Genomic DNA, 25,736 nt, shown 5'->3' on the forward strand with positions numbered 1-25,736 from the left:
AAAAACAACGAGGAGTCCTTGTGACACCTTAGAGACTAACAAATGTATTTGGGCATAAGCTTTCGTGGGCTAAAACCCACTTCATCAGATGCATGGAGTGGAACATACAGAAGGGAGGTATACATACACAGCATATGAAAAGATGGGAGTTGCCTTACCAAGTGGGGTGTCTGTGCTAACGAGCCAATTCAATTAAGGTGGATGTGGGCTATTCTCAACAGTTGACAAGAAGGGGTGGAAATCACTTTTGTAGTGCTAATGAGGCCAATGTAATCAAGGCGGCCCATTTCAAACAGTTGACAAGAAGGTGTGAGTATCAGCAGGGGGACATTAGTTTTTGTAGTGACCCATCCACTCCCAGTCTTTATTCAGGCCTAATTTGATGGTGTCCAGTTTGCAAATTAATTCCAGTTCTGCAGTTTGTCGTTGGAGTCTGTTTTTGAATTTTTTTGTTGAAGAATTGCCACTTTTAAGTCTGTTATGGAGTGTCCAGAGAGATTGAAGTGTTTTCCTACTGGTTTTTGAATGTTATAATTCCTGATGTCAGATTTGCAGGTAAGCAAAGTGTTTCTGCAGGTGGGTAAGGAACTCAACTCCCTGCATGGTGGTAGCTGCTAAGAGAGATTATCATTGTTACAGGAGACACGAGGAGCCCTGCCCTCGGTACTCCCCAGTGCGGCGCTCAGGTCTAGTGGGTTGGCACTTATTGGATCCGCTGCCCATGCCCTGCCACTCCTCCAACCCACCAGCAGCCTTCTTTGTACACATGGCCATACAGACACATACCATGGATCAATGCTCCACAGAGCAGGGGAGTACAGAGTCCCGGCGTGAGCTCTCTGCCATGCAGACCCCGTGCACTGGGGAAAGGTGGCATTTCCATTGCATTCAGAACTCTTACCCAGAGCTTCCTCGGGTCCGTCAGCATTTGGCATAGGGGCCTGCTCCTGTTCCGGCTGACCTCAGTGGTAAAAAGCTCCCACTGACTTAAGGGTTCAGGATCAGGGCCTGTGTGAACAAAGAGATTCTTGACTATTTGAGCAGGAGTCACAAACCGGCCAGCTCCTCGGTGTGTGTACATGGCAGAGCTCAATAATGGAGCTACGCCAATCTAGGATCGGTGCAAAATTTCACCTCTGTCTAAAGCTCCAGGGGAAAAATTCATGAAGAAAATGAAAAATGACCTTTTTTGGAGAGATCCGAAGGTGAGCGCTGCGGAGCTGGAAAGCTTGTCTCTTTCACCAACAGAAGTCGGTCCAATAAAAGATATTACCTCGCCCACCTTGTCTTCTAGGGAGAGAGAGAGAGAGAGAGAGAGAGTGTAGAGCAGTGTTACCAACTCTCACAATTTTAACATGAGTCTCGCAATCATTGCTGCTTTTTCTTAAAGCACCAGCTCCTGGAGTCATGGGAATATGTGAGAATCTTGGCTTTTTTTAAAGTAAGTGTCAGCCCTCATGGGTGCTGTATAGTTTTTCTCTTGCTTGGGTGGGAGGGATAGCTCAGTGGTTTAAGCATTGAGTACTAAACCCAGGGTTGTGAGTTCAATCCTTGAGGGGGCCACTTAGGGATCTAGGGCAAAATCAGTACTTGGTCCTGCTAGTGAAGGCAGGGGGCTGGACTCGATGACCTTTCAAGGTCCCTTCCAGTTCTAGGAGATAGGATATTTTATGAAATTTAATTAATGGAGATAGGCTGTTTGCATGTAAATCACCAGCATGCCTGGAGATAATGTCCTTGGCACTTAGCATTCAGCAGTTGTATGTGTAAAATACTGGCTGGCTGACGAGCTCTCTGACCCCCGAGAGATGCAGCATCTCAGGGGCAGGAGAGCTGGCCAACATTGAAATCTAGTGTAAAGGCGACTGACTGTGGCTCTGAGTGTCTTTTCCGTGGGAAGGTGATCCAGGTGGGTGAAACAAATGACAAGTTTAGAACATCTCTGCTTAAATTTTCATGAATTTGCAGCCACTCAAATCCAGGTCTGTCATTAATAGTTGATGCTGGCAGCAAGCTGCAGGATTGGTGGGGGAGTCATGAATAGAAGAAGGTGGAAAAGGGAAGTGCAACCACCAGTGTGAACATATGCACCTCTGCCCCCATACACACTATACATTCATTCACACACACCACACTCCCCCCTGTATCACCCTCCCGCACACTATGCATTCACACACCACACACACACACACCCTCCTTGTGTATAACCCACTGTAAAGGGGCAGACTCACCCCTCCGGCACCTCCTGCTGGTCTCTTCTGGGAATTAGCTCTTCCAGCATCCTGGAGCACCCCCTGCAGGCCAGTAATCCACCTGTCCTCTGGCCCCCCGTGTCCCTCCCAGACCCCGCTGCCCTTGTATCTGGGGTGCTGCCCTCTGGCCATACAGCCCTCAGTACTAGGGTCTCCCCTCCCCAGGGAACCCCCACCCACTATCCCTACCTCACCTCAGAATAAGGCCACTGCCAGTCACCAACTAGCCCCCGCTCCCTGAGGCAGACTGCAGTATCAGCCACTCATCACACGCAAGGTTGGGTTTGGACCTGCTGCCTTGGCCTACCCATGGGCTGCCCTCTGCAACCCCCAGTACCCCTTGGCCTCCTACTAGGCTGCAGGCTGGGGCTATCCAGGCTGGAGCTCCCCAGTCCTGCTCCAGACAGCTACCCTATGTCTCGCTCTCTGCAACCAGGCCATTCTCTCTCTCTAAGTACAGAGAGAGACTGTTTGGCATCTGGCTCCCAGCCTTTTTATCCAGGCCAGCTGTGGCCTGATTGGGGCGTGGCCCAGCTGTGGCTACTTCCCCAATCAGCCCAGCTTTTAGAGCTGCAGCCCTCTGCCAGGGCTGTTTTAAGCCCTTCCAGGCAGGAGCGGGGTAACCACTCCGCTACACCCACACCCATACACACCCCTACACCCTGTCTCTCCCTCTCCCTCTCCCTCTCCCTACAAGACAAGATAGGTGAGGTAATATCACAAGCCAAGATTCTCCCACATTCCCATGACTCCAGGAGCTGGAGCTTTAAGAAAAAGCAGCAATGATTGTGAGACTTGTTAAAATTGTGAGAGCTGGTAACACTGCTCTACACTCTGTCTCTTTCTCCCTAGAAGACAAGGTGGGCGAGGTAATACATTTTATTGGACCAACTTCTGTTGGTGAAAGAGACCAGCTTTCCAGCTCCACAGCGCTCACCTTCAGATCTCTCCCGAAAAGGTCATTTTTCATTCTCTTCGTGAATTTTTCCCCGGGGCTTTAGGCAGGGGTGAGATTCTGCACCGATCCTAGATTGGCGTAGCTCCATTATTGAGCTCTGCCATGTACACACACCGAGGAGCTGGCCTGTTTGTGACTCCTGCTCAAATAGTCGAGAATCCATTTGTTCAACAGGCCCTGATCCTGAACCCTTACGCCAATGGGAGCTTTTTACCACTGAGGTCAGCCGGAGCAGGAGCAGCTGTCGGACCCTAGGAAGCTTGGGTAAGAGAGGCCTGAATGCAACGAAATGCTCATTTGCTTTTAATCCGTCTCCTTCCCCCTGAGATGCTGTCAGCTGATGCTCGCTGGCTGGGTGGCTTTCGGCGCGCCGGCAAGCAGCACAGCCTGGCTGGGTTTGGGTCTGGAGATCAGCGATGGACATAGAGAGGCACAAAAATGTCCTTCAGAATCCTGAGTGAAGGCCAAACCTTAACGAGCCCGCTCCTCAACTGGGGTAAAGTGATGGAGCTCTGACCTCAGTGGAGCTACGTGGATTTACACCAGCTGAGGATTTGGCCCTTTAGGTTGTGGCCTTTACTCAGGTGAAACACCCAAGGCCACACTTCAGTGAAGGCTAGGAGAGAGTAACGCCTGCAACCCCGATCCACCAAGGGATTTAGGCTCCTGATGCCCATTGATTTCAGTGGCAGTTAGGAGCCTAAATACCTTGATGGCTCTGGGCCTAAGAGCCTCAGGAGGGGTCACTCAGGAAGGGCTGCCGGTGAAAACAGGGCTCCCTGCTGTCTCCGTGGGGATCAATTCTCCTCATTGCAAAGGGGAAATAAGCCTAAGACTGGTGTCCTCCCAGCAGAGGGCGCCACATACATGGCCCTGAGCGCTCCGGCGCACCCACCTATTAATGCGTCTCCCACAGCGCTGCCCATTGCCCTGTAGGAACAGTCACTGGGGGAGCGGAGTTGACGACAAGGGGATCTGGGAGTGGAGGCAGCATGCTGCAAAGCAAACAAGTATCCTCAGCACGATTTTGCCTGGCTGAAAAGCAAGCCCCGGTCGCTGCTCGTCGGCCCAAGGAGGCATGGCTGGGTCTCCCCCGCCACTGAATTCACAGGAGAGCAGCCCTCCTGATTTGCAATACGAGCGGCGCAGCGCACACGAAGGCTGGGGAAGATTTGAGTGTCTGATTTCAAGTTAGTCGTGCTCCGATATGAAATGTGCTCCTTTGCTTTCCTTATGAAACCTGAGCCAGGAGCACAGACGTCTGGGTCTTAGAAAGGGCCTCGGGGCCTGAACTTCCTGGGGAAGGGCTAGAAAAACCACAGCAGTGCCCGGTGCTATTAAGCCATTTGCTACTGGCCACAGAAAACATGCTGCAGGGCTTGCCGTGGAGTGATATTAATGTCACAGGGAGCTGGCAGCGACTGAGGGTTCAGAAATCATCCGCAGCATTATACCATCCAGCAGAAAGCTGGCCAGGCTGCCTGGCTGCCCTTAGGGCCTGCCTTATGCTAGAGGAGATACCAGCATCCTCCAGAACAGTGCATGGTGGCAGGATCGCCGTATTCTTCCCACCCTGCTTGGGAAGTAAATTTAAAACACATGGAGATTATCCCCATTGTCCTGCAGGGGGCGATGGGGAAACTGTGGGGTGGAAAACAGGGCTCGGCGGCAAATGCTTTGCAGGGCTCTGATTTCCCATTCCACAGTTGCTGTCCCTGTGCACGCCCCAGCCATGCAAACACACTAGTCACATGCGGGCACGCCACACATACCCCTGCCCTTTCACAGACAATCTTGTGCACACAACAAGCAAACATGCATGAACACATTCCTGCATCCCCCTGCTAACTGCACGCGTAACCCACTGGCGAGTGTATGTTATGGGGCCCCCTTCGTGCCTGATCCACACAGGCTATGAGCTATCACAGTCCCCCTCCCCCACCAGGCAGGTTTAGTGCACGCACAGCTGTAGCAGCTCATGCGTTTAGCAGGTGTGTAGGCTGCGGACAGGTGTCTCGTCAGTGCAGGCTGCCTGGGATGTGAACTGCTGAAGGGCTCAGGCTGTCAGCGGAAAGCTGCGTGGATGTGCCTAGCGGCTTATGATCATTCCAATCCTCCCGTCCTTTTCTCTGTGGTTTATTGACTTTGGAGCTCACCTGAATCCCCCTGAGTGGTATTGCCTTTGGCCTGCTTGCGCCAATGTCCCCTTAGGCAGTTTGAGAAGGTTGGAGATCCAGTGTCACTAACGCGGTGGAATTCAGGCTCCCGGATGGAAGGTCCTGCCCTCTATAAACCAGGATGTCCCATCCTGCTCTTTTCATTGGATCCCTTGAAAACCCACATGCTTATCAGTTATTCTTGGGGGTTAATTTCACCACAGTTGTCAGATTTGCAAGATTAAAAAGAAATCGCAGGGTGGAGGTCTCTCGCCCAGGCAGTCCTACTGGAGTCAGCAGGTGCGTGGCCGTGAGAGCAGAATTTGGCTCTGAAGGGCTTGAGCTTTCTTAACATGAGTGTGTCACTGACATCTCATGGGAAAGGTCCTATTTGAAGACTGTGCCTTTGTGTTCTCCCCTTGTCAATGGCTAAGATGATGGATGAGAACAGGGTCTTCAGGCTAGATTTCACCCATCCCTGCGGCTTATTCCTGAACCGAGGTTGTGCTCTCAGCTACGTTACAGCAACCCCAGCAACCGTCCCCAGTGTAGATGAAAGTTGAATCTGGCCCACCCTCTGTAACAGGATCATTGTCTCCTAATTTTGACACGTAAATGTAGCCTCCTGGCCTGGTGGAGAAAGAGGCAGACAAGCTCCTGACACTGTTCCCATTAGGAACACTGGTGTGTCTCCCAGTGACTCCTGATTTACTCCTGATTTATGGCACTGTGAGCAAGAGGAGAATCAGAGCCCCTGGTTTAATGCGGATATCCCTGGTGGGGATCAATACTGTGGGGAGAAAACCAACAGAAGACCTATGCTGTCTGGGAGAAAATTCACCCCCTAGGCAGAGAGACTACACACCGCTTTATCCGATTGAAGCCTTTTGGGTGATGTAAGGCATAGATTGCTAGCGGTGAATGTGAATTTCACCCTCTAAGAAGAATGGTTTCCACTCTTTGCCTTCATCCAGATTTATCTTCCAATTGCTGTGGCCAGTGCATTTGGAGCACTGGCCAGAGGCCATTTCTGAGTTCTCTTCCTTCGCTTCTTCTGTCTCCTTTGGAAGAGTCTCTGAGTGGAAGCAGGGCAGCCCACTTGCATTATTCATACGGCCAGGAGCCAAGGAGATACAGTTACAGTCTAGCAGAACAGTCGCAATAACTTGAGTTCTTAACTCCCCGTGCCTGGCAGAAAGGTGCATCGCAGGATGGGATGAGACATTTTGACCGAGGAGTCGTTATGGAATGTTAAGAGCCAGGACCGGGGACTTCCCAGTGGAAGGATGAAGCAGGGTCTCCCAGAGGATGCAGCTGCAAGTATCAGGGGATGTTCTCATCACCGGTGGGACACTGCATTCCCATTCTAAAGTGCAGTAGGGGGGACTAAGAAGGAACGAGTAAGCCGAGGGGGGGAAGGATGGAGAACTGCTCTGTCTCCACTGAAACCCTGCAAAGGTAAATAAAACCAAGACCTGTATACGAGCACTAGCTCCTGGCACTGCATGCCCCTGTTTCGGAGCAATGCAGAAAAGCTTTCCTTCTGCTGCTGGGAAGACGTTACAATTGGCTCACGAATGTGCATGGGCAGCATGAAGGTTTGGCTTTGAAGGCTTGCTGCTGCCTGGTTTTGGGGGATTGACCACCCAGGGGGACACTGTTATAACCCACACCTATACCCAGGATCGTGGGTGACGTATGGCACTGCCGCACCTGGAGGCTAGAGTATGAGCCTGAAACACCAGGAGCATGGGTGGCAAAAAAGGTGAGACCAAAAAGACCGCTGAGAAGGGTGGCAATGCCAAGAAGGGCAAGGACGAGGTCAAGGGGGGAAAGAGCAATGCCAAAGGGGGGAAGGAAGTGGCAAAGGGGAAAGGGAAGGATGAGAAGAAGGGGAAGGATGCCAAGAAGGGGAAGAAGGAGGTTCTCAGTGAGTCGGAGGAGGCCTCGGACTCTGAACTAACGAAGAGCAATGCCGAGGAAGACAGTGATGAGGAGAGTGAGATGGTGGAGGAGGAGGATGACGAAGATGAGGACAGTGAGGAAGACCCTAAGAAAAAGAAAGGGAAGGATAAAAAGGAGGCCTCCAAAGCCATGGCTGGTAAGAAGCAGGGGAAAGGGAAAAAGGTGCTGTCGGAAGAGGAGGAGGAAGAGGAGGAGGAGGAAGATTATTCTGCAAAGAAAAAGAAGAAGGACTTGCACCTCAAAGGTGCCTCCCACCTGGTGATGGGGCTGGCGGGCGATGATGCCAAGAAGAAGAAGGGGGCAAAGAAGGAGCATGCCAAGGCTCAGCTGAAAGGGGCTACCAAGGCTATGGCTGGTCTAGCTAGAAGGGAAGTGGAACCGCCCAAGTCCAAAATGAAGAAGAGCCTGAAGAGTGCATCCAAGCTCTTCATGGGCTTCAAGAGGCTAGGCCTGAAGCGCTCCAAGAAGGGCCAGTTCAAGAACACCTCCCGGTTTTTCTGGGGGCTGAATAAATACAGCACGAAGAAGAAGATGAAGAAGAACAAGGCAGTGCTGAAATCCACCTCCAACCTCATGATGCGCTTCAAGAGTATAGGGAAGAAGAAGAAGAAGAAAGAGGAGGCCAGTGGCAACCCAAAAAAGCCCTCTTTCCTGCTGATACGGCTGGGATTGGGCGGCGAGAAACCTAAGGAGGAGGGTGGGTTCTTCAGCAGCCTCTTCCGCCGGAGGAGAACGAAAGAGAAATTCAAACCCCGGGCTCAGATCCTGAGCAAAGCTGCTGCCGCCACCAGCTGGCTGACAAGAAAGTTCCTGTCCAAACGGGCCAGGCTTACCTACAATGAGAGGTCCATGAATGAGGCCTGGCTGTCTAGGATTGGAGCTAAGAAACTCCCCTTCCCCTCAGAGGACGAGATTCTGAGGCACCGAGCCAACATGAAAAGGTTCTCTGGAGCCAGGAGGCTCTATGGTCAAGGGGAAGAGGAATATGGCTACCAGCCAAATTTTGAACATGGCGGCCTTGTGAGGCAGCCCTCTGGGAGGTTCTCACAGCCCAGGCCAAGCGGGTATGAGGGCCCTGCAGTCCCACTGGACTATTACAACTGTTACCAGGATGACAGCAGCTTTTACGACCCGCAGGCCCCAGCTCAGTATGGCTACCCTGAGGAGGAAAGCTACCTCCAGGCACCAACTGACTATGCAGACGGACACGACTTTCATAACAGAAGGGTATCTGATTATGAGGACGACCCTGGATATGATAGGGAAGAAGAATATGAGCTTTATGAAGAGCCCATGGACTACTACGATGATCCGCTGCAAAACCAGTCTGACTACTACGACTATGAAGACCAGGATTATGAGTCACCTTCTGGCTATTCACCATATGAACCCTATGACCAATATAGGAGCGATATGGATTACTATGAAGAGCAAGCAGGGCCATACAGCTCTTTTGAAGACAGATATGGTCCTTCTGGAGGGCCCTACAACCTGAGGGTAGATGAAGTGGGCTATCTGGATGATTATTCCCCTCAGCATGAAATCAGTTATAGCGAATACGAATGGGACCCTCCAGCTCAGTCTTCCTATAACCCTTATGCGTATCCCTTGGACGATATAACGGAGATGGATGAGCCAGAGGAGTTGGCGGATGAGAATGGAGATTATCCTTTTATGCTCCCTAATTCTTCCTTCTTTGAGCAGCAGGGGATCGAGGAAACGTTGCCTTCTAAACTGTCGTTAAACAGGAAGTTCAGGCTCTTCCCCAGGCCGCAGGTGAAGCTATTTGGCAGAGACAAACTTGATGTTCCTCTCCCTCCTTTTCCGCATATTTCCCTTGCCGGCGTAGATCAAGATGAGGATGACTACGGTGAATACGAGCCGCTGGCGCCTCCCTTTGCCCAGTTCAGTGTTGGGGATCCCCAACCCTCAGTGACATACGGCCGTGTTGGCCAGGATCATGGCAGCCGGCTTCCAAGGCCTCACTTTCCAAAGTCAATGGGAAGCAGGTTCGACCCTGGTGGCCAGCAAGGCAATGTCCAGGGGGCGCATTTGCAAAGCTTCTCTCCGCGAGGATGTGGGAGCCCCCTAGGACAGTTCTTACAAAGATCCCTCACACAACCAAAACCCATTTTAAAACACCGTGGGAGCGAGGTGAAGGGCAGGCCTCCCACGCCCTCTCCAGTAAGGAGGGCAACATCTTTGTCATTTGGTGAGAGCGGGCCTCTGAGGCCACCTTCTCCTCAGCCATCAATTAGACACGGCGACATGCCAAGTTCCACCTCTTCCCCGAAACTTAGCAGGCAGTGTAGGAGTCCAGAGAGACAGAGCTTTCATCACTCTTCTCCACAGCCCTCTGTAAGACGTTTTGACATCCCCCAGGAGAAATCACATGACCGGCATCCATTTATTGAGCCGTCCTATAAAAAGTTTGGCCATAAATTAGCAGGGATGGAGACCTTAGAGTCGGCACCTCTCTTGCCTATGAGGAAATTCGATTACACAGTCAGTAACAACAACTCCCAAAGGTCTCCCTCCCCTCAGCCTTTAAGGAGAGTAGGAAGCAGAAGCAGTCTGGAGCTCCTCAGGCCACCGTCTCATTCTTCTATGTGGCAGAGACCCCCTTCTCCAAAACCCAGTGTGAAAAGGCTCAACTTTAACCAGCCACAGGCGGATTTTCAAAAGCCAGAGACGAACAACCCCTTTCTGCAGCAGTTCGGCAGCCACATGACTGGGAAGTCTCCACAGCTTCCCTCTTACCAGTCACCAATGAGACCCAGAAGTCCCCCTCCCTCACCGCGATCCTCTCTGAGGATGAAGAGCCCTCCCCCTGCTCCTCCTCGCTCTTTGAGGAGACCAGGGTCTCCAGTGGCCAGAGAAAATGTCTCCTCTCCTCCTCGATCATGGAGACAAAACTCCTCCACCGCTGGGAGCACAGCACCTATAGATTCCACCTTCCAGCCCATGTCATCTCCTAGGCCAACAGCTCATAACCCATTCATGAGTCAGAGGAGTTGGTCTCCACAGCCTGTGCTAAAGCACGTCAATAGCACAAGGGGTGAGCCACCTTCCAGCCTGCCGTCCCCACAGCCCACCCTCAAATCCAGCTCATCGAGGTTTCAAATGTTTGGCTCAACCCCCCAAGGCACTCCCCCTGCCACGCTGCCTGGGAGCTTAGCCCCTCCAGGGCTCCATAATCCTGCCCCTGGGGAACTGAAAGCACCCTCTTCACCTCACCCATCCCTGAGGCAGTTTGGGTCTCCTCCTGAGGCAAGGTCCCCTAGCTTTTCGGCCAGGGGCGCTGGGAGCATACGGTCATCTTCCCCTCAGCTATCAAGGAGACTGAGGCGCTCGCCCGTGGAAATACATAGGCGGCTCCCCCAGGCTTGGAACAGGCAGCCCGAGCCTCCAACTAAAGCAGTGAAGCCTTTAATGAGGAACTCGTTTCTGAAGCAGTTGGGCCGTCCAGCGGGAGCTCAGTCTCCCATCCCACCATCCCCGATGCCGTCCGTCAGAGGCGGGCCGCCTCCCCGGGGATTGGCAAGAACACCCTCCCCTCAGATGCTGACACGCCAAGGAAGCCATCGTGTTACCATCAAAGACTCTCCTAACTTTCTACCTGGCTGGTCCCCGTCCCCCATGGATGCTAATGGGCCGGCGGGGGAGCTGCCTGCACGGCCGCGTTGGGACAGGGCTTCTGGGAACGAAATGCCAGCTCAGCGAACTCCATCACCCAAGATGGCAGGAGGCGGAAGCATGAGGAACATTTCAAAGCTACCTCCACCTCCCAGCCCTGCTCCTGGGATCCCTAATGCATTTATCAAACGCATCGGCCAGCCTCTGGCTGGGATGACCCAGACCCCTTCCACGAGGAGGCCTTCTCCTGCAGAAACCAGCAGCATGCTTGCAGGTGAAGCAGGAGGTAGGAATGCATTCCTGAAACGGTTTGGACAGCCAGTGGCAGGTCAGACATTAGGACCCACAGCTCTCCAATTCTCAGTGAGAGAGGGCGGACATGTAGCCCAGGGACAACGCCCACCATCCCCGACAGATCCTAGACGCCCCCTTGGTAGGAGCCCTTCTCAGAAGCCGGCCTCCCCTGCTCCGTCCCTAAAACATGCTACGATGCCAATGGGAGAAGCAAACAGGCCACGGTCACCTACCCCAAACTGGGCGCATAAGGTTCCGGGTGGGAATTTGTTTTATTCGGCCACCTGCAGCCCCCACGCTGTGCTGAAAGGCAAAGCAAATCTGGGCCCTCAATCGCAAAGAACTGTGGCCTTCAAAGGCCCACATTCTGTGACGGGAGCTGGCCCCTCCTTTGCCGGGTCCCCATCCCTGCAGGAAGCATGCAGCAGACCAGCAAAACTCCCTGCTGAGCTCTTTGAGAACGAGGACATGTCAGGGGAGGACGGCGTGGGGAGGTACGCCGTTGTCATGCCGCAGGTCCAGAGGCTGGGCACCTTCAGAAGGATGTCCTACATGCACAAGCAGCACTGGTCTAAGCAGCAGATGGTGAACGTCCGTGCGTCACCCAGCCCATGGTCTTCTGAGAAACTGCTTCATAACCCTCCCACTGAGAGCCTGAACAGGTGGTCGGGCCGGAGAGGAGACAGCACTGCTGGGTACCTGACCCACCGATCCTCAGTGCAGAACCGGGGTGATGGGAACCACTGGGAGCGTGGGAACACGGGCAAAAAACCGCCCTGGCACGATAAGGTAATTTCAGGGATTTGGGCCAGTTTGGTGCATTTAGAGCAGAATCCAGACCTGGGGCCAGTTTACATTGTAGTAAACCCACAGGGGTTAATCTGAATGTGGGACCGGATCCAAAGATCCAGATCCAAACGATGTCAGGGGGCATTGGATCAGGCCCTTACACTGAAGAGTGAGCAACATTTGGCCCCTGGGGTAAGCAGGTACTGCTCTCTTAAAATCCTCTGGGCCAAATCTGCAGTGAGATGGGGGGTGTAAGTTACACATTGGTCAGAGAAACAAATTGGCCGAGTGCTGTGGAAAACACCAGGGTTTGAAGGGTAAAACCAGACCTTGTCTATTAGTAGAGTTAATGTGTAGCCCCTGGATGTGCCCCTTCCCCACCCTTCTCCCAGCATGGAATGAGCATCAGGTGCTTACAGCCAGCCAGCCAGAGGAACCCAGGAGTCCTGACTGCCAGCCGCCTGCTCTAACCACTAGATCTGGCTCCCTTCTCTTGCACAAGAGCTGGCCTCAGATGTGAAAATAAAACAATGTTTTCTCCTCCATGCCATCCGGTCCTGGCTCTGACGCTCCTCTCGCTTCCTCTGGGGTAAGGATGCCCAGTGGGGTCAGCAAGATGAGACTCGCGCTGTTACATTCAGACCATGCCAGTGGGAGCGCGGCTTTACCCACATGGCAGTTCTGAGCAGGAGAGAAGCTAAGGTGGCCAGCCTGTGCTCCCATGCAAACATCCCCTGCTTGGGCTGAGTTACTCACTGACAGCCAACCCCCCGGAGACCACAGCTGGCACCACGAGGTTGGCTTTGGCTGGTTAAAAATCCTGGCCTGTTGGATCTTTCCCCAACAGCGGGCTGCAGGAGCCAAGCGGTGCGGGCACAGCTAGCGAACTGGCACGTAAGCTGGAAAGGGGAAACCAGCCCGTTCCAGACTGAGGTTTAATAAAGGCACAGAGCTATCCCTGGGCTCTGTCATTGTAAAACCATAAGCCCCCCCACCGCAGCCAGGGTGACAGCTGGTACGTTCGGAGCCGTTTGACCTCTGTCATAGCAATGGAACAAAAGAGGTATATGTAAATGCAGAGACTTGATCTGTGGCAGGTAGCTGCATTGGAACAGAAGGAGCGTTTTAATTAGAGGGGCCTCTCTTGGCACGCACTGGCTGACAGAGCTCATCTGAGACCTACCCCAGTACGTGACTGGCTTACCGTGGATGGCGATTGGCTTACCTGCTTGCTGCCTACCCTGGCCTGAGCCCATGAGGGGCTGGATGCTCTCCAGGTTAGGAGCTACGGTGATGATTGAAAAGGCTCCAGGGTTTATTGTCTGCTCTTCCAAGCTGGTGACTCTTAGTTACCTGGGCTTTTTGTGAAGTAACAGATGCTCTGTGGCTCTTCTGTGCATTCAGCTGACACTGCACGAGGCGTTTAAAATCACGTTAGACAAAGCCCAGGGAATGAGATGAGAGGGACCAATACTGCACTGGCTGGGGGGAGGTGAACCAGGGACCCAATGGGTATCTTCCGCCTCTGAATGTCACGCGGGGATTGTACCGTGCCTCAGCTACCCTTTGCATTGTTCTTGAAAGCTAAATAGGTGCCAGTGTGACAATATAGGGGCCTGTGTATGTTACCCAGCAGTTCAAGGCGTGCGCTATAGTGGAATGCAGAGGGACAATACACTGGGGGAGTTGCTTTAGCACACTGAGGGACAGTGTGGTCTAGGGGGTAGGGCACGGCATGGATTCCCCATCCACATTGTTTAGCTTGTGATCCTTTTATGTCAGAGACTGTTTCAGGCCCTGTTCTCGGCTCGGGCCTATAGGTGCTACTGTAATGCAAATAATGAATGGTCATTTTCGTTTTTGCTCTCTGTCTACGTGGGAACACTCAGGAAAATAAATTCACACCTTGGGTTAATTCAGATTAAAGGTGGATTAGTCAAACCACGTTGAACCCATGCATGGAGACTCTCATTCAGAATTAAAGTGGCCTTAATTTGGTTTAGCTTAATTCACAAGAGTGTCCGCAAAGGGATTGATTGTGGTTAAATGAATTTGCTTTAAAAATTAATTTGGATTAACTTTCCTGAATGTCCCCATGTAGACAAGTCCTCAGTCTAATAGACTGTGTGTGTGTGTGTGAGCGAGGGGGTGCAGCTGGTAGAAGAAATGAATCTTTGGGACGGGGTTGGTGGGCTCGTCCCACATAGGCCCCAGCATGAAAGCCTGGGTGAAGAGGGGAAAGACAGGGCAGCAGGACTGGTATCATCAGTGGAACAAAGTGGAGGGGCAGGGAATGTGGTTAGAGATGCAGACCAGGGCAGAGTTGTGCAGGGTTTGAGAGGTGTGAGCTGGATATGGTAAGTGAGGGGAAGCCCGGGGAGTGATGCAGAGCGGAGCGGCATGGTCTGATCTCAAGACATCTCTCTGCTGAAGCTCCTGCCCAAAGGGGTCGCTCCATAGCGGCTGTACCCCTGAACAGGGCCAGTTCTGTTCTCCTTTATTGGAAAGCCACCTCCATCAGGCAGTTGATTTTTGTCAGTGCCTCCATAGCTACAACTGGAACCCACTGGTTAGTGTGTTATGCACGTCCCAATTTGCAGAGACCTGGCCCTGTGACAGGCCCTAGCTACAAGGGCTGGCTCTTTAGTTCAAGCTGTAGCAGTTCATGCTTTTAGCTCTGGGGGTCCCTGGTTTAATCCCAGTCATGCAGGCCAAGATGGCGGCCGTCACACACCCACGCCCAAAATGGGATGAGGAGATAGGAACTGCTCCAGGGCCTGGTGTCCCAACCCCCCCCCCCCCCCCACTCCCTGGCCTTATCGGTGGCTGTACCAGGTGATGCCACCTGGTGGCCTGCTGCAATGAAGGGACTTGTCAGCAAAGGGTTGGGGTCAGACCTCCCCCTTTGCAAAGTCCCTTCTGTAACCTCCGGCTCCACCTGCACAAGCCTTATTGCTCCCTAGGGTTTCCTCTTGCTGATGGGAGAGGGTTGAGCCAGTCCAGTCACTTTAGAGCAGTGGGGATCTTGTCCCCAGCCCAGGCAGACGGACAGGCCAGTTGGACCAGTTTGGGAGCAATGGCTTGGCCTGGGGTCTGACCCCGACTCTCTGTCTCGTGAGACCCCTGAGCTGGCCGGAGAAGTTCTCTGAGTAACGCTGCCCGATCTGCATGTCTTCCTCCCTGAGTGTAGATGCACTCCATCCACAACCTGCCGTCCAGGAGCCCCCGAGAAGAGCCAAAGGAAGATGGCGTGGAGGACATGACCCAGCTGCAGTAAGTGACTGACCGGCATGCTCTGGTTGCTCTAAAAGGAATGCTAATCACCATGGGCTGGCTGGTGTCACTCAGCAGAGCACCATTGTGGGCTAGGGGCCAGGGCACCGGCTTGGGAATCAGGAATCTGAGGTACAGGTCCAGCTCTGCCACTGACCTGCTGTGTGACCTTGGGTGAGTCCCATCATCTCGGTGTCACCTCCGACCCTCCATCTTAGCTGTTGTCTCACCTTGGTTATGTAGAGTGACTAGCACAATGTGCTCCCCAGGCCCTAGCATGGACCGTGCCCACTGCCGTGAACAGCTCCTGCAGATGCCCTCCCCCGACCCACTTTAAGATCTCACCAGCCTCGGCGGTGGATTCCCTTAGTCTGACTCCACCCTCACTTTTCGGAGCGTTGACTGCCTGTGCCTGGGAGGGGTGCCTGTTCTTTGCACGTTGGTGGCACTGAGCTGGCTGGGGTTTCATTTGTGGAGACGGCAGGAGTGGATTTGTTGGCCATCAGCCTCATCCTCTTTCTGACCAATGCTCAAACCACTGAGCTAGGGCCATGGCTTGATCCCTTTTTGTGCTGTGTGTTCCAGGGACCTCCAGGAGGGGGCAGTGCTGCAGAACATCAAGACGAGGTTTGACCGTGAGTTAATCTATGTAAGTTCCTGGCAGCTGAAGTCGCACTCAGAGTTTATTACAGGCCTCGGGGTCTCCTCGGCATTACCAGTGGAGGGTCCTGTCTGACACTGACGTGCAGAGTGTGTGTCTGGTGGGTGGGTCACTCACGGCACAGCGTGTCAGGACGCCTGGGTTCTAGTCTGCTTCACCCCCATCTCGCTGTGTGATTTTTTGAGCAAGTGACTTAACCAATGTGTGCCACTGTTTCCCAGAGATGGACCTTCCCCCACCTTTGTAAAGTGCTTTGAGATCCTTTGGTAAATGGCATTAGGCATTACTGTCACTCAGCTTAGGTGCCTGCCGCTCGTCTTCTGCCGAGCGTAAAAACATAAGCAGCATTTCCTTTGTGTGTCTCTTGCTGTTGCAGACCTACATAGGCAGCATCTTAGTGTCCGTGAACCCCTACAAAATGTACAACATCTACGGGACGGAGCAGGTGCTGCAGTATGAAGGAAGGGCGCTGGGAGAGAATCCCCCGTAAGTACGTCCCCCGCACGGAGCGCGGTGTGCTGTCTATCTCCTCCTGGCATGTTACAGTCCCCTTCCGGCTGGGGTCCCTGCCGCACAGCCCGGCTGCTCAGGCTCCGTGAGCTCTGATTGTCCTGGCCGGGGACCCGAGCCTGCAGGGAGTAATCCTCTCTCACCCCAGTAGCCCCACTGCAATCCAGGACCACGTGGGGCAGTCGGGGTTTGCAGGATCGGGCCCCAGGGTTGGGCAGGATCCTGGGCAGTGCTGAGCCGCTATGGGGAGGTGCTGCAGAGGGCGCTCAGGCCCGAACGGTCTGTCTGATGATGAAGCAGCTGTCTTCTCTCTCGAGTGGAGATCCCAGCGCAGGTAACCGATCTTTCCTGGGTAGCAAGCCTGGGGTTCGATCCTGCTGGGTGTCTTCAGACTTCCTTTGTGCCAGTGGGTGACCTAAGGCCAGGGAGCTGGCTCAGCTCAGAGCATCAGAAGCCTGGTCCGGCTGCCAACCAGGGTGTGGGGCTGGTGGGAACCCCTCCTCTCCAGGGACTGTTTTACCCCTAACGCTCGGTGCGTCTGTCTCTTTTGCAGGCACCTCTTTGCTATTGCAAACGTCGCCTACACCAAAATGATGGATGCCAAACACAACCAGTGTATTATCATCAGGTGAGAGCTTGTGGCCTCGCGGGGGAAAGGGAGCTCCCCTTTCGTTCCAAGAGGTGGCCCCTCTAGCTCCGGGTTGAGCCCGCTCATGGCAGCTTGCCCAGCCACTGCCCATGCCACACCTGGCCTGCAGGTAGAGCTGAGCTGTCCTTCTGCAGGGCTGAGAAGCTGGCAGCTTTCTCATCATCGTCATGGCAAATCCCAAAGGGATGTCGATTGAGCGCTACCGGGATCGATCTCTGCTGGCATCTTTAACCAGCCTGACAGTATTAAAATCAATATAATGGTAAAACCGCCAGGCCAGGTCCAGCCCCTGCTGAAGCCAGTCGGAATTTGGTTGATTTCAATGGGAGCAGGGCCGAGCACCACACCCATAGCTCGTGTAGCTGCCGCTCGGTTCGGTAACCTCTCGGCTGGCTTCAGGTGATTGACTGCACGCTCAGCGACCTTCCTTATGTTCGCGTCTTCTCTTTCTAGTGGCGAAAGTGGTTCAGGCAAAACGGAAGCCACCAAGCTGGTCCTGCGTTACCTGGCAGCGGTCAATCAGAAACGCAATGTGATGCAGCAGGTACAGTGTCCTTTCCAGATGCCACGAGCTACGGTGCCCTGAGAACTGCTGTGCTGCCATGAGCCACCAATGTGCCCATGGAGCTGGCAGCATGGCGGGAGGTACCAGAGGTGAGTGGCCACCTGGCAGGTGCATTGGACCAGGATGTACTGGCCAGCTCCGCAGCACAGCAGGTGCGTCCCCCTCAAATGCCCCAACCTGGCCGGCAGCTTGGCAGATGTGCCCCCATGGACAGAATCAGCACATTTTGCAACCCAGCAGGTGCAAGCATTCCCGCCAGAGGTACCTGGGACATTCAGCATGAGGCAGTTAAAACTGAAGGCTGTTTGGAGCCTTTTCCCATGATGGCTTTCAGGGACTTATTCCCTGGAGCCATTCGCAGGCAGTCATTTTTCCTTGGGACTCACTTGCGGTCTCTCGGCTCCCTTCAAATCCCTCCCTCCCTTGCTCTCCGTGGCTAAACTCAGGGGTCTCCAAGCTGTGCCCCTCCTGCCGGAGCAGGGGCCTTCCTCCCCAAATTGCAGCACGCTGCACAGAAGTTCGTTCTGCCTGGCAAAGACAGCATCAGACGCACCCCGTGTGAAAGCCAGAGAAGGGTCTGCATTCTAGGAAGCCTCATAAAGCCCTCTGCAGCAGCAGGATGGGCAGATGTTGGTCCCATTCTAGGGAGGTAGGTCCCATTGGTAGGTCCCATTCCCCAGATAATTCCTGGGTAAACGTACAGTTCTTGGCAATAGAGTGTGGCTTATTATCCTCTTCTCACTGCCGGTGTGTTGGTGACCCTGACCTGTTGTTGTTCCTATGCGTCCCTGCTGCACTACCATAGATAGAGGTATGGGGTGTGTGTGTGGGATGCAAAATTTCCACTTACCTAACAGAGTGATGCCAAAGTGGCCTGCTGTGTTATCTCTGCTGAGGCTAAATCCTGCAGCTCAGAACTCCCCTAGGAGTCATTGGGGTTTTTTTTTGCCTGCAGCCTTGAGCCCTGTGTGTGTGCGTGGCTTTGCAGTGATTATCTTTCCTTTCACTCCCCTACTCTCCTTCTCCCCTCCTGCCCTCCTTCAGCCCTCATCCAGTGGGGAGTTACAGGTCCCCTGGCACTCAGCAGACAGGCTAGAAAACCCTTCTCGCATTAAAACCGACCCTCGCCCCCAGCCTTGTGCGGGAGCTGTTGCAGAGCAGACAATGACTGTTGCATTTGCGGACAGGTCACTGTATTCCACTCCTTAAATAGAAAAGGAACTAAAGGAAGCCAAACCCTGGTCTCTCTTCGTTGCTCAGCCAAATGTTTAACTTGGAAGCACCATTTTCCTGAGACTGGGTCTGAGGGAGAACGGAGGTTTTGCTGTGTTCACCAGTTTTCAGGCCCGGAACGCCTGGGATGGCTCGTGTCAGTCACAATTACTGATGGTGAAAAACATTTCCGAGCAGAACTGGGTCCACCAATGGGCCAGAGGTGCCAATGCCCAAGGCAACATCTTTCTTTAGAAAATGTAATTATTAATTTAAAATTATTACCCTGGCATCTAAGAGCCCCAGTCAAGGACTAGGATCCCATTGTGCCTGGTGCTGTGCAAACAACAAAAAAATTTGTTGGGGAAAAGTCAACATGGTTTTTGTAAAGGGAAATCAGGCCTCACCAATCTACTAGAATTCTTTGAGGGGGCAGACAAGCATGTGGGCAAGGGCGATCCAGTGGATATAGTGTACTTAGATTTTCAGAAAGCAGTCAAAAAAGCAAATAGGATGTTAGGAATTATTAAAAAGGGATAGAGAATAAGATGGAGAATATCTTATTGCCCTTATATAAATCCATGGTACGCCCACATCTTGAATACTGCATGCAGATATGGTCTCCTCATCTCAAAAAAGATAAACTGGCATTAGAAAAAGTTCAGAAAAGGGCAACTAAAATGATTAGGGGTTTGGAACAGGTCCCATATGAGGAGAGATTAAAGAGGCTAGGACTTTTCAGCTTGGAAAGGAGGAGACTAAAGGGGAATATGATAGAGGTATATAAAATCATGAGTGGTGTAGAGAAAGTGAATAAGGAAAAGTTATTTACTTGTTCCCATAATATAAGAACTAGGGGTCACCAAATGAAATTAATGGCAGCAGGTTTAAAACAAATAGAAGGACATTCTTCTTCACACAGCGCACAGTCAACCTGTGGAACTCCTTGCCTGAGGAGGTTGTGAAGGCTAGGACTATAACAGGGTTTAAAAGAGAACTGGATAAATTCATGGAGGTTAAGGCCATTAATGGCTATTAGCCGGGATGGGTAAGGAATGGTGTCCCTAGCCTCTGTTTGTCAGAGGCTGGAGATGGATGGCAGGAGAGAGATCACTTGATCATTACCTGTTAGGTTCACTCCCTCTGGGGCACCTGGCATTGGCCACTGTCAGTAGACAGGATACTGGGCTGGATGGACCTTTGGTCTGACCCAATAGGGCCGTTTTTATGTTCTTTGACAAGGTCCCTCACCAAAGGCTCTTAAGCAAAGTAAGGTGTCATGGGATGAGAGGGAAGGTCCTCTCATAGATTGGTAACTGGTTAAAAGATAGGAAACAAAAGGTAGGAATAAACGGTCAGTTTTCAGAGTGGAGAGAGGTAAATAATGGTGTCCCCCAGGGGTCTGTACTGGGATCAGTCCTATTCAACATATTCATAAATTATCTGGAAAAAGGGGTAAACTGTGAGGTGGCAAAATTTGCAGATGATACAAAACTACTCAAGATAGTTAAGTCCCAGGCAGACTGCGAAGAGCTACAAAAGGATCTCACAAAATTGGGTGACTGGGCAACAAAATGGCAGATGAAATTCAATGTTGATAAATGCAAAGTAATGCACATTGGAAAACATAATCCCAACTATACATATACAATGATGGGGTCTAAATTAGCTGTCACCACTCAAGAAAGAGATTTTGGAGTGATTGTGGATAGTTATCTAAAAACATCCACTCAATGTGCACCAGCAGTCAAAAAAGTGAACAGAATGTTAGGAAAGGGATAGATAATAAAACAGAAAATATCATTAAGAAAGGGATAGATAATAAAACAGAAAATATCATATTGCCTCTATATAAATCCATGGTATGCCCACATCTTGAATACTGCGTGCAGATGTGGTCGCCCCATCTCAAAAAAGATAGATTGGACTTGGAAAAGGTTCAGGGAAGGGCAACAAAAATTATTAGGGGTATGGAACAGCTTCCATATGAGGAGAGATTAGTAAGGCTGGGACTTTTCAGCTTGGAAAAGAGACGCCTAAGTGGGGATATGATAGAGGTCTAGAAAATCATGACTGATGTGGAGAAAGGGGAAAAGGGAGTGTTATTAACCCCTTCCCATAACACAAGAACTGGACGATCACACAATGAAATTAATAGGCATCCAGTTCAAAAATCAAAAGGAAGTACTTCACACAATGCACATTTGTCAGCTGTGGTACTCGTTGCCAGGGGATGCTGTGAAGGCCAAAAGTATAAATGGGTTCAAAAAAGAATTAGATAAACTCATGGAGGATGCAACAGAGGGTCCTGTGGCACCTTTGAGACTAACAGAAGTATTGGGAGCATAAGTTTTCGTGGGTAAGAACCTCACTTCTTCAGATGCAAGACAGGTTCTTCAGATGCAAGACAGGCAAGTGAGGTTCTTACCCACGAAAGCTTATGCTCCCAATACTTCTGTTAGTCTCAAAGGTGCCACAGGACCCTCTGTTGCTTTTTACAGATTCAGACTAACACGGCTACCCCTCTGATACTTGACATCATGGAGGATGGTTCCATCAATGGCTATTAGCCAAGATGGTCAGAGACACAACCCCATGCTCTGGTGTCCCTAAACTTCTGACTGCCAGAAGCTGGCAGGATCACTCAACAATTGCCCAGTTCTGTTGATTCCCTCTGAAGCACCCGGCACTGGCCACTGTCGGAAGCCAGGATACTGGGCTGGCTGGAGCATTGGTCTGACCCAGTGTGGCCCTTCTCATGTTCTTATGCAAAGGATGGAGAAGGCTTTTACTTCCTGTCCCCAAGAGGAGCAGGCTGGAGGTGGAGGTATCATTTTTATCCTTGGCCCAGGGCAGCCAGGAGGGTTAATCCGATGTGTCTAGCCAGCCTTTCGTTTCTGCATTGTGCCCATCACTGCAGCGTCTTGGCGTCCCTGGTTGGACTGTCTCACCCTGACCAGCGCTTGGTGGTTTTTTTTGTCTGGCTGGGGCAGATCCTCGAAGCGACCCCCCTGCTGGAATCCTTCGGAAATGCCAAAACAGTGAGGAACGACAACTCCAGCAGGTTTGGGAAATTTGTGGAAATCTTTCTGGAGGAGTAAGTAATGATGAGCGTATGAGTGTCCCTCTAACACCCCACTCTGTGTGTCTGAAACTGACCCCCAGCCTGAGGGAATTCCGCCCCACAGTCCTGCCTCTGGGCTGCTGACTTGAGGGACCATTAGAATCCCTGGGAGATGTTAGATCCTTGTGCTCCATGGCTGTGATTTAATGGTTCCATTCAAAGCACGGGAACCATTCAGCTCCCCGGGCTGGGCGGTCGGCCAACCCAGCCGCAGGCAACTCTTTGTGGAAAGGTGTCTCCCCAGACAGATTGTATCCTTGTCCCTCTTGCGTGTGGGGAGGGGTTGTTTGATTTTAAGGGCCTGCTTTTAAAAAAGCCATGTGTGTGCCACTGCACACCTAATTTGCACTGCCAGTTGTGTGACTGTGAGCACCGCCTAATAGATGTGTAACCGGCCGCATGCACACCCAATTGCTAGAGCTGCATACGCAGTTACAGTACCACGTGCACAACTCAGGCCTTCGCTTCAAATATCAGGCCCTAAAAATATTCTTCCTTTTGAGCTCCCCCAGTCCCAACTGACATGGCCTTGTAGCGGGGCTGCCATTCCTCCAGTCTCTGGATACATCTCAGTCTCTCATTCAAATACATGAATGGGGGAGGGGGGTGAAGGGCTTCCATTGGGGCTGGGATATAGGACAGGGGAGCACCAGCTCCCCAGCAGAAGGCAGTGGCTTCCTCAGTTCATGGCACACACAGAGAAGCTAGACAAAAATGTAACTGCTCTTGCTGGAAGGTTGCAATGCAACATGACTTTATTTCTTAGAATTCAGAATGATAACACACAGTAACCAAAACCAGAGAGTGACAAAGCAGGCTGCTCCCTAAAACAAAGAAGCACAAGTCACCCCACCTTGCTCTTAGGCTGCCTGCCTGCAGATTGCCTCCTGCTCCCAGCCACTTCACAACAGAGCCCTCCAGCATGCAAGCAGGACCAGGAACCGCTTTCCCCCTTTCACCCCCCTTCCCACTCTTAAAGTGATGGCTTGCAATTCCAACACAGTCCTCAATACACCACACTCAGCAGCTCAAATCCTCCACCCTTCTCTTTGGTCCTCTCTTAGCCTGAGAATTGGGCAGCTATTGTGGTTTTCTGTCTGCCCATCCATCCACATGGACTTCAGTCACATTGCTTAATGCACAGCTGGAAGGCTCTCAGAGACTGTGGTGATGAGGGCAGTGTAAGAACCTTTGCAGAATAGACTAGAATCCATCTCTCCCCACTGGGAACAAGGAGGAGGTTCTCTTCCGCATTGGCTTTTAGTGCAGGAGGTTTCATTGCCGCCTGTCTGACACAGTCTGCCAGGCTGCAACAGCCAATCCATTGTCTTTGATGGCTGCACACGGTTGGCCCTTTGTTTACCAGAGGCTCAGCTGTGCTGGGGGTTGCAGCAGGGGCACCTGGCTAGCAGGACACCCCCAGTGCTGAGTTCTGAGGCAATTTCAGCTCGGATTCAAGGGAAAACAATGGGCAATGACTAGTCCTTGGACCCAGAGGTACTTCAGGGGAGAAATGGGATGAGACGCTGGGCTGACAGTGCCAGCTATGGAGTTGAACAGTACTGGAGTAGGATGTTTCCCACTGAGCAGACAGGCTGGGACCTTGGCCGACATTCACGTTCCTCTGGAGTGATGAGCAGGAGCCATTGGTTGGCATCGGTTGGGCACCTCCCACACAGCCAGTGTCCTGCAGGTGCAGAGGGCTGGGTGTGGATAGAACCTCGGTCCTTCCTTCACTCTCTTGTGTCTGACGAGATGCCTTGCTAAGATTCCCAGCCCCCAGGCGCTAACCTTTGTCTCTCCCAGAGGCTTGATCTGTGGTGCCATAACCTCACAGTACCTTCTTGAGAAATCAAGGATCGTGTTTCAGGTGAGTCCCAGCATTTATTGTGGCACCCCCCCACTGCCATCACCATGTCACGATGCTTCCTTAGTCTTGTCCTTCTTGTTTCATAGGCCAAAAACGAAAGGAACTACCACATATTCTATGAGATGCTGGCTGGCCTTCCTGCTCAGCAGAAGCAGCAATTCTGCCTTCAAGATGCAGAAACTTACTATTACCTGAACCAGGTATGGAGCCCACGTCCGCACGTGAGCTCAGCAATCAGGCCCACTTGATTTATTATTTCTTCGGTGCTGCACCCGAAAGCCCCAATCAGGATCTGGGACCCATGGTCCAAGGCCCTGTACAAACACACAGGCAGACGCAGCCCCGCCTCAAACTGCTGACAACCTGCAATTCCATTTCTTTCTGGAGCTGTGATAGCACCCATGTCCTTGTGACATTCAGGTTGCTTCGCTCCCCAGATCGGTAAATCCCCAGTCCCAGTAAATTTGCATCCCCTGTTGTGGCTAATTCCTGGGCCTCAGGTTGCATGTTCCCCAGATATGCTTTGACTGGGACCTTCGCAGGGGGGTAACTGCGAGATTCCTGGCAAGAGTGATGCTGAGGATTTCCGGAGGTTGCTCAGTGCCATGGAGATCCTGAACTTCAGCACCGAGGACCAGAACAGCATCTTCCGAATTCTGTCTTCCATCCTCCACCTGGGGAACGTCTACTTTGAAAAATATGAGGTAATCGTCTCCCGGGGGAAGACGGGAAGGGGACCCAGGGCGCAAAGAGATACTGATAGCAAGGACTTTAGATGCATGCTGCGAACTAGGGCTTTGATCCAATGTCCGTTGGAGCCAATGCAAAGACTCCAGATTGGCTTCCATGGAATCTGGATCAGACCCTAAGCCCCTCTGCAGGGAGGAAGCTCTCAAAAGAAAATTGAACCCAAGATTTTAGCTTCTCTCCATTTTGTGGAATCTGCAACCAAAAAAAAATCCCTGGCCCACAGAGGATCCTGGCACCACGGGACATCTGAACTACAAAGCCCAGGAAGCCCCACAGCAGCTTTGGCAGACGCAGTTCCACATCAAACCGGCAGACACAAAATGTTTTGATGTTTCCAAATGAACACTTTTCTGAACTTGCCGTTCTGCAAAATGAATTGAGATTTCAACATTTTGGGTCCATCTGGGACAAAAACCAGCATCAGAATATCAGCCTTTCCCACGGCAGGGACGTTCTGATTCTTCCTCTAGCGCTAAACAATAATGTTGACAATGGGCCAGATCCTCCGCTAGTGTAAATTAGCGTAGCTCAAGTGAAGTCAGTGCTTCTATGAGCACCAGGTCAATGGAGCTACACTGATCTACTCCAGCTCAGGATCAGGGCCTATATTCATAAACAGAGATGGACAAGGCCTTCAGTATGAGGTCCCCTAGGTTGTCTCTGGGTACCAACTGTGCTGGCCCCTGGGAAGTTGCCTGCCAACGGGCTGTTTTTGTGTTTCACAGACAGACTGCCAGGAGGTCGCATCGGTGGTGAGTGCAAGAGAGATCCGTGCGGTAGCCGAGCTGCTCCAGATCTCTCCAGAGGGGCTGCAGAAGGCCATCACGTTCAAAGTGACGGTAAGGCCCACGGATTCGAGACGGCTGGTTGGACAGCTGTGTGATGTGGCTAGAGGGACATCTGGGGAAGGTAGACGGCAGTGAAGAGAGTCTCTGCTCTGAGATCCTGCTTACTTCATCGCCCCGCAGGGGACCGGTGTATTTTCAGTATCTGATCTGCCAGCAGGACACCCTTGCTTTGCTTTTCATGTTTGCGGAACATCCCTGTGGAGTCCTCTGCCCCTCTCATCTCT

General features: G+C 52.2%; 2 protein-coding genes across 2 annotated transcripts in view; both read left to right on the forward strand.

Annotated features, from left to right (window-relative positions):
* The first annotated feature begins 3,787 nt into the window (after positions 1–3,787).
* On the forward strand, positions 3,788–14,793 carry LOC135973831 (unconventional myosin-XV-like). Its single transcript, XM_065559005.1, has one exon. The coding sequence runs from the start codon at positions 7,116–7,118 to the stop codon at positions 12,144–12,146; it is 5,031 nt and encodes a 1,676-aa protein (XP_065415077.1). The 5' UTR covers positions 3,788–7,115; the 3' UTR covers positions 12,147–14,793.
* A 218-nt stretch (positions 14,794–15,011) lies between these two features.
* LOC101949124 (unconventional myosin-XV) overlaps positions 15,012–25,736 on the forward strand; it is an 80,424-nt gene continuing 69,699 nt past the window's right edge. Inside the window, exons 1-11 of the mRNA XM_065559003.1 lie at positions 15,012–15,323; positions 15,909–15,972; positions 16,361–16,470; positions 17,048–17,122; positions 17,597–17,687; positions 18,514–18,519; positions 21,914–22,017; positions 23,851–23,914; positions 24,001–24,114; positions 24,457–24,618; positions 25,390–25,503. Coding sequence (XP_065415075.1) covers positions 15,241–15,323; positions 15,909–15,972; positions 16,361–16,470; positions 17,048–17,122; positions 17,597–17,687; positions 18,514–18,519; positions 21,914–22,017; positions 23,851–23,914; positions 24,001–24,114; positions 24,457–24,618; positions 25,390–25,503 — 987 coding nt within the window. The 5' untranslated portion in view covers positions 15,012–15,240. The remainder of the gene's footprint in view (positions 15,324–15,908; positions 15,973–16,360; positions 16,471–17,047; positions 17,123–17,596; positions 17,688–18,513; positions 18,520–21,913; positions 22,018–23,850; positions 23,915–24,000; positions 24,115–24,456; positions 24,619–25,389; positions 25,504–25,736) is intronic.

Source organism: Chrysemys picta, chromosome 10 (genome assembly GCF_011386835.1).
Source record: "Chrysemys picta bellii isolate R12L10 chromosome 10, ASM1138683v2, whole genome shotgun sequence".
NCBI lineage: Eukaryota > Metazoa > Chordata > Testudines > Emydidae > Chrysemys > Chrysemys picta.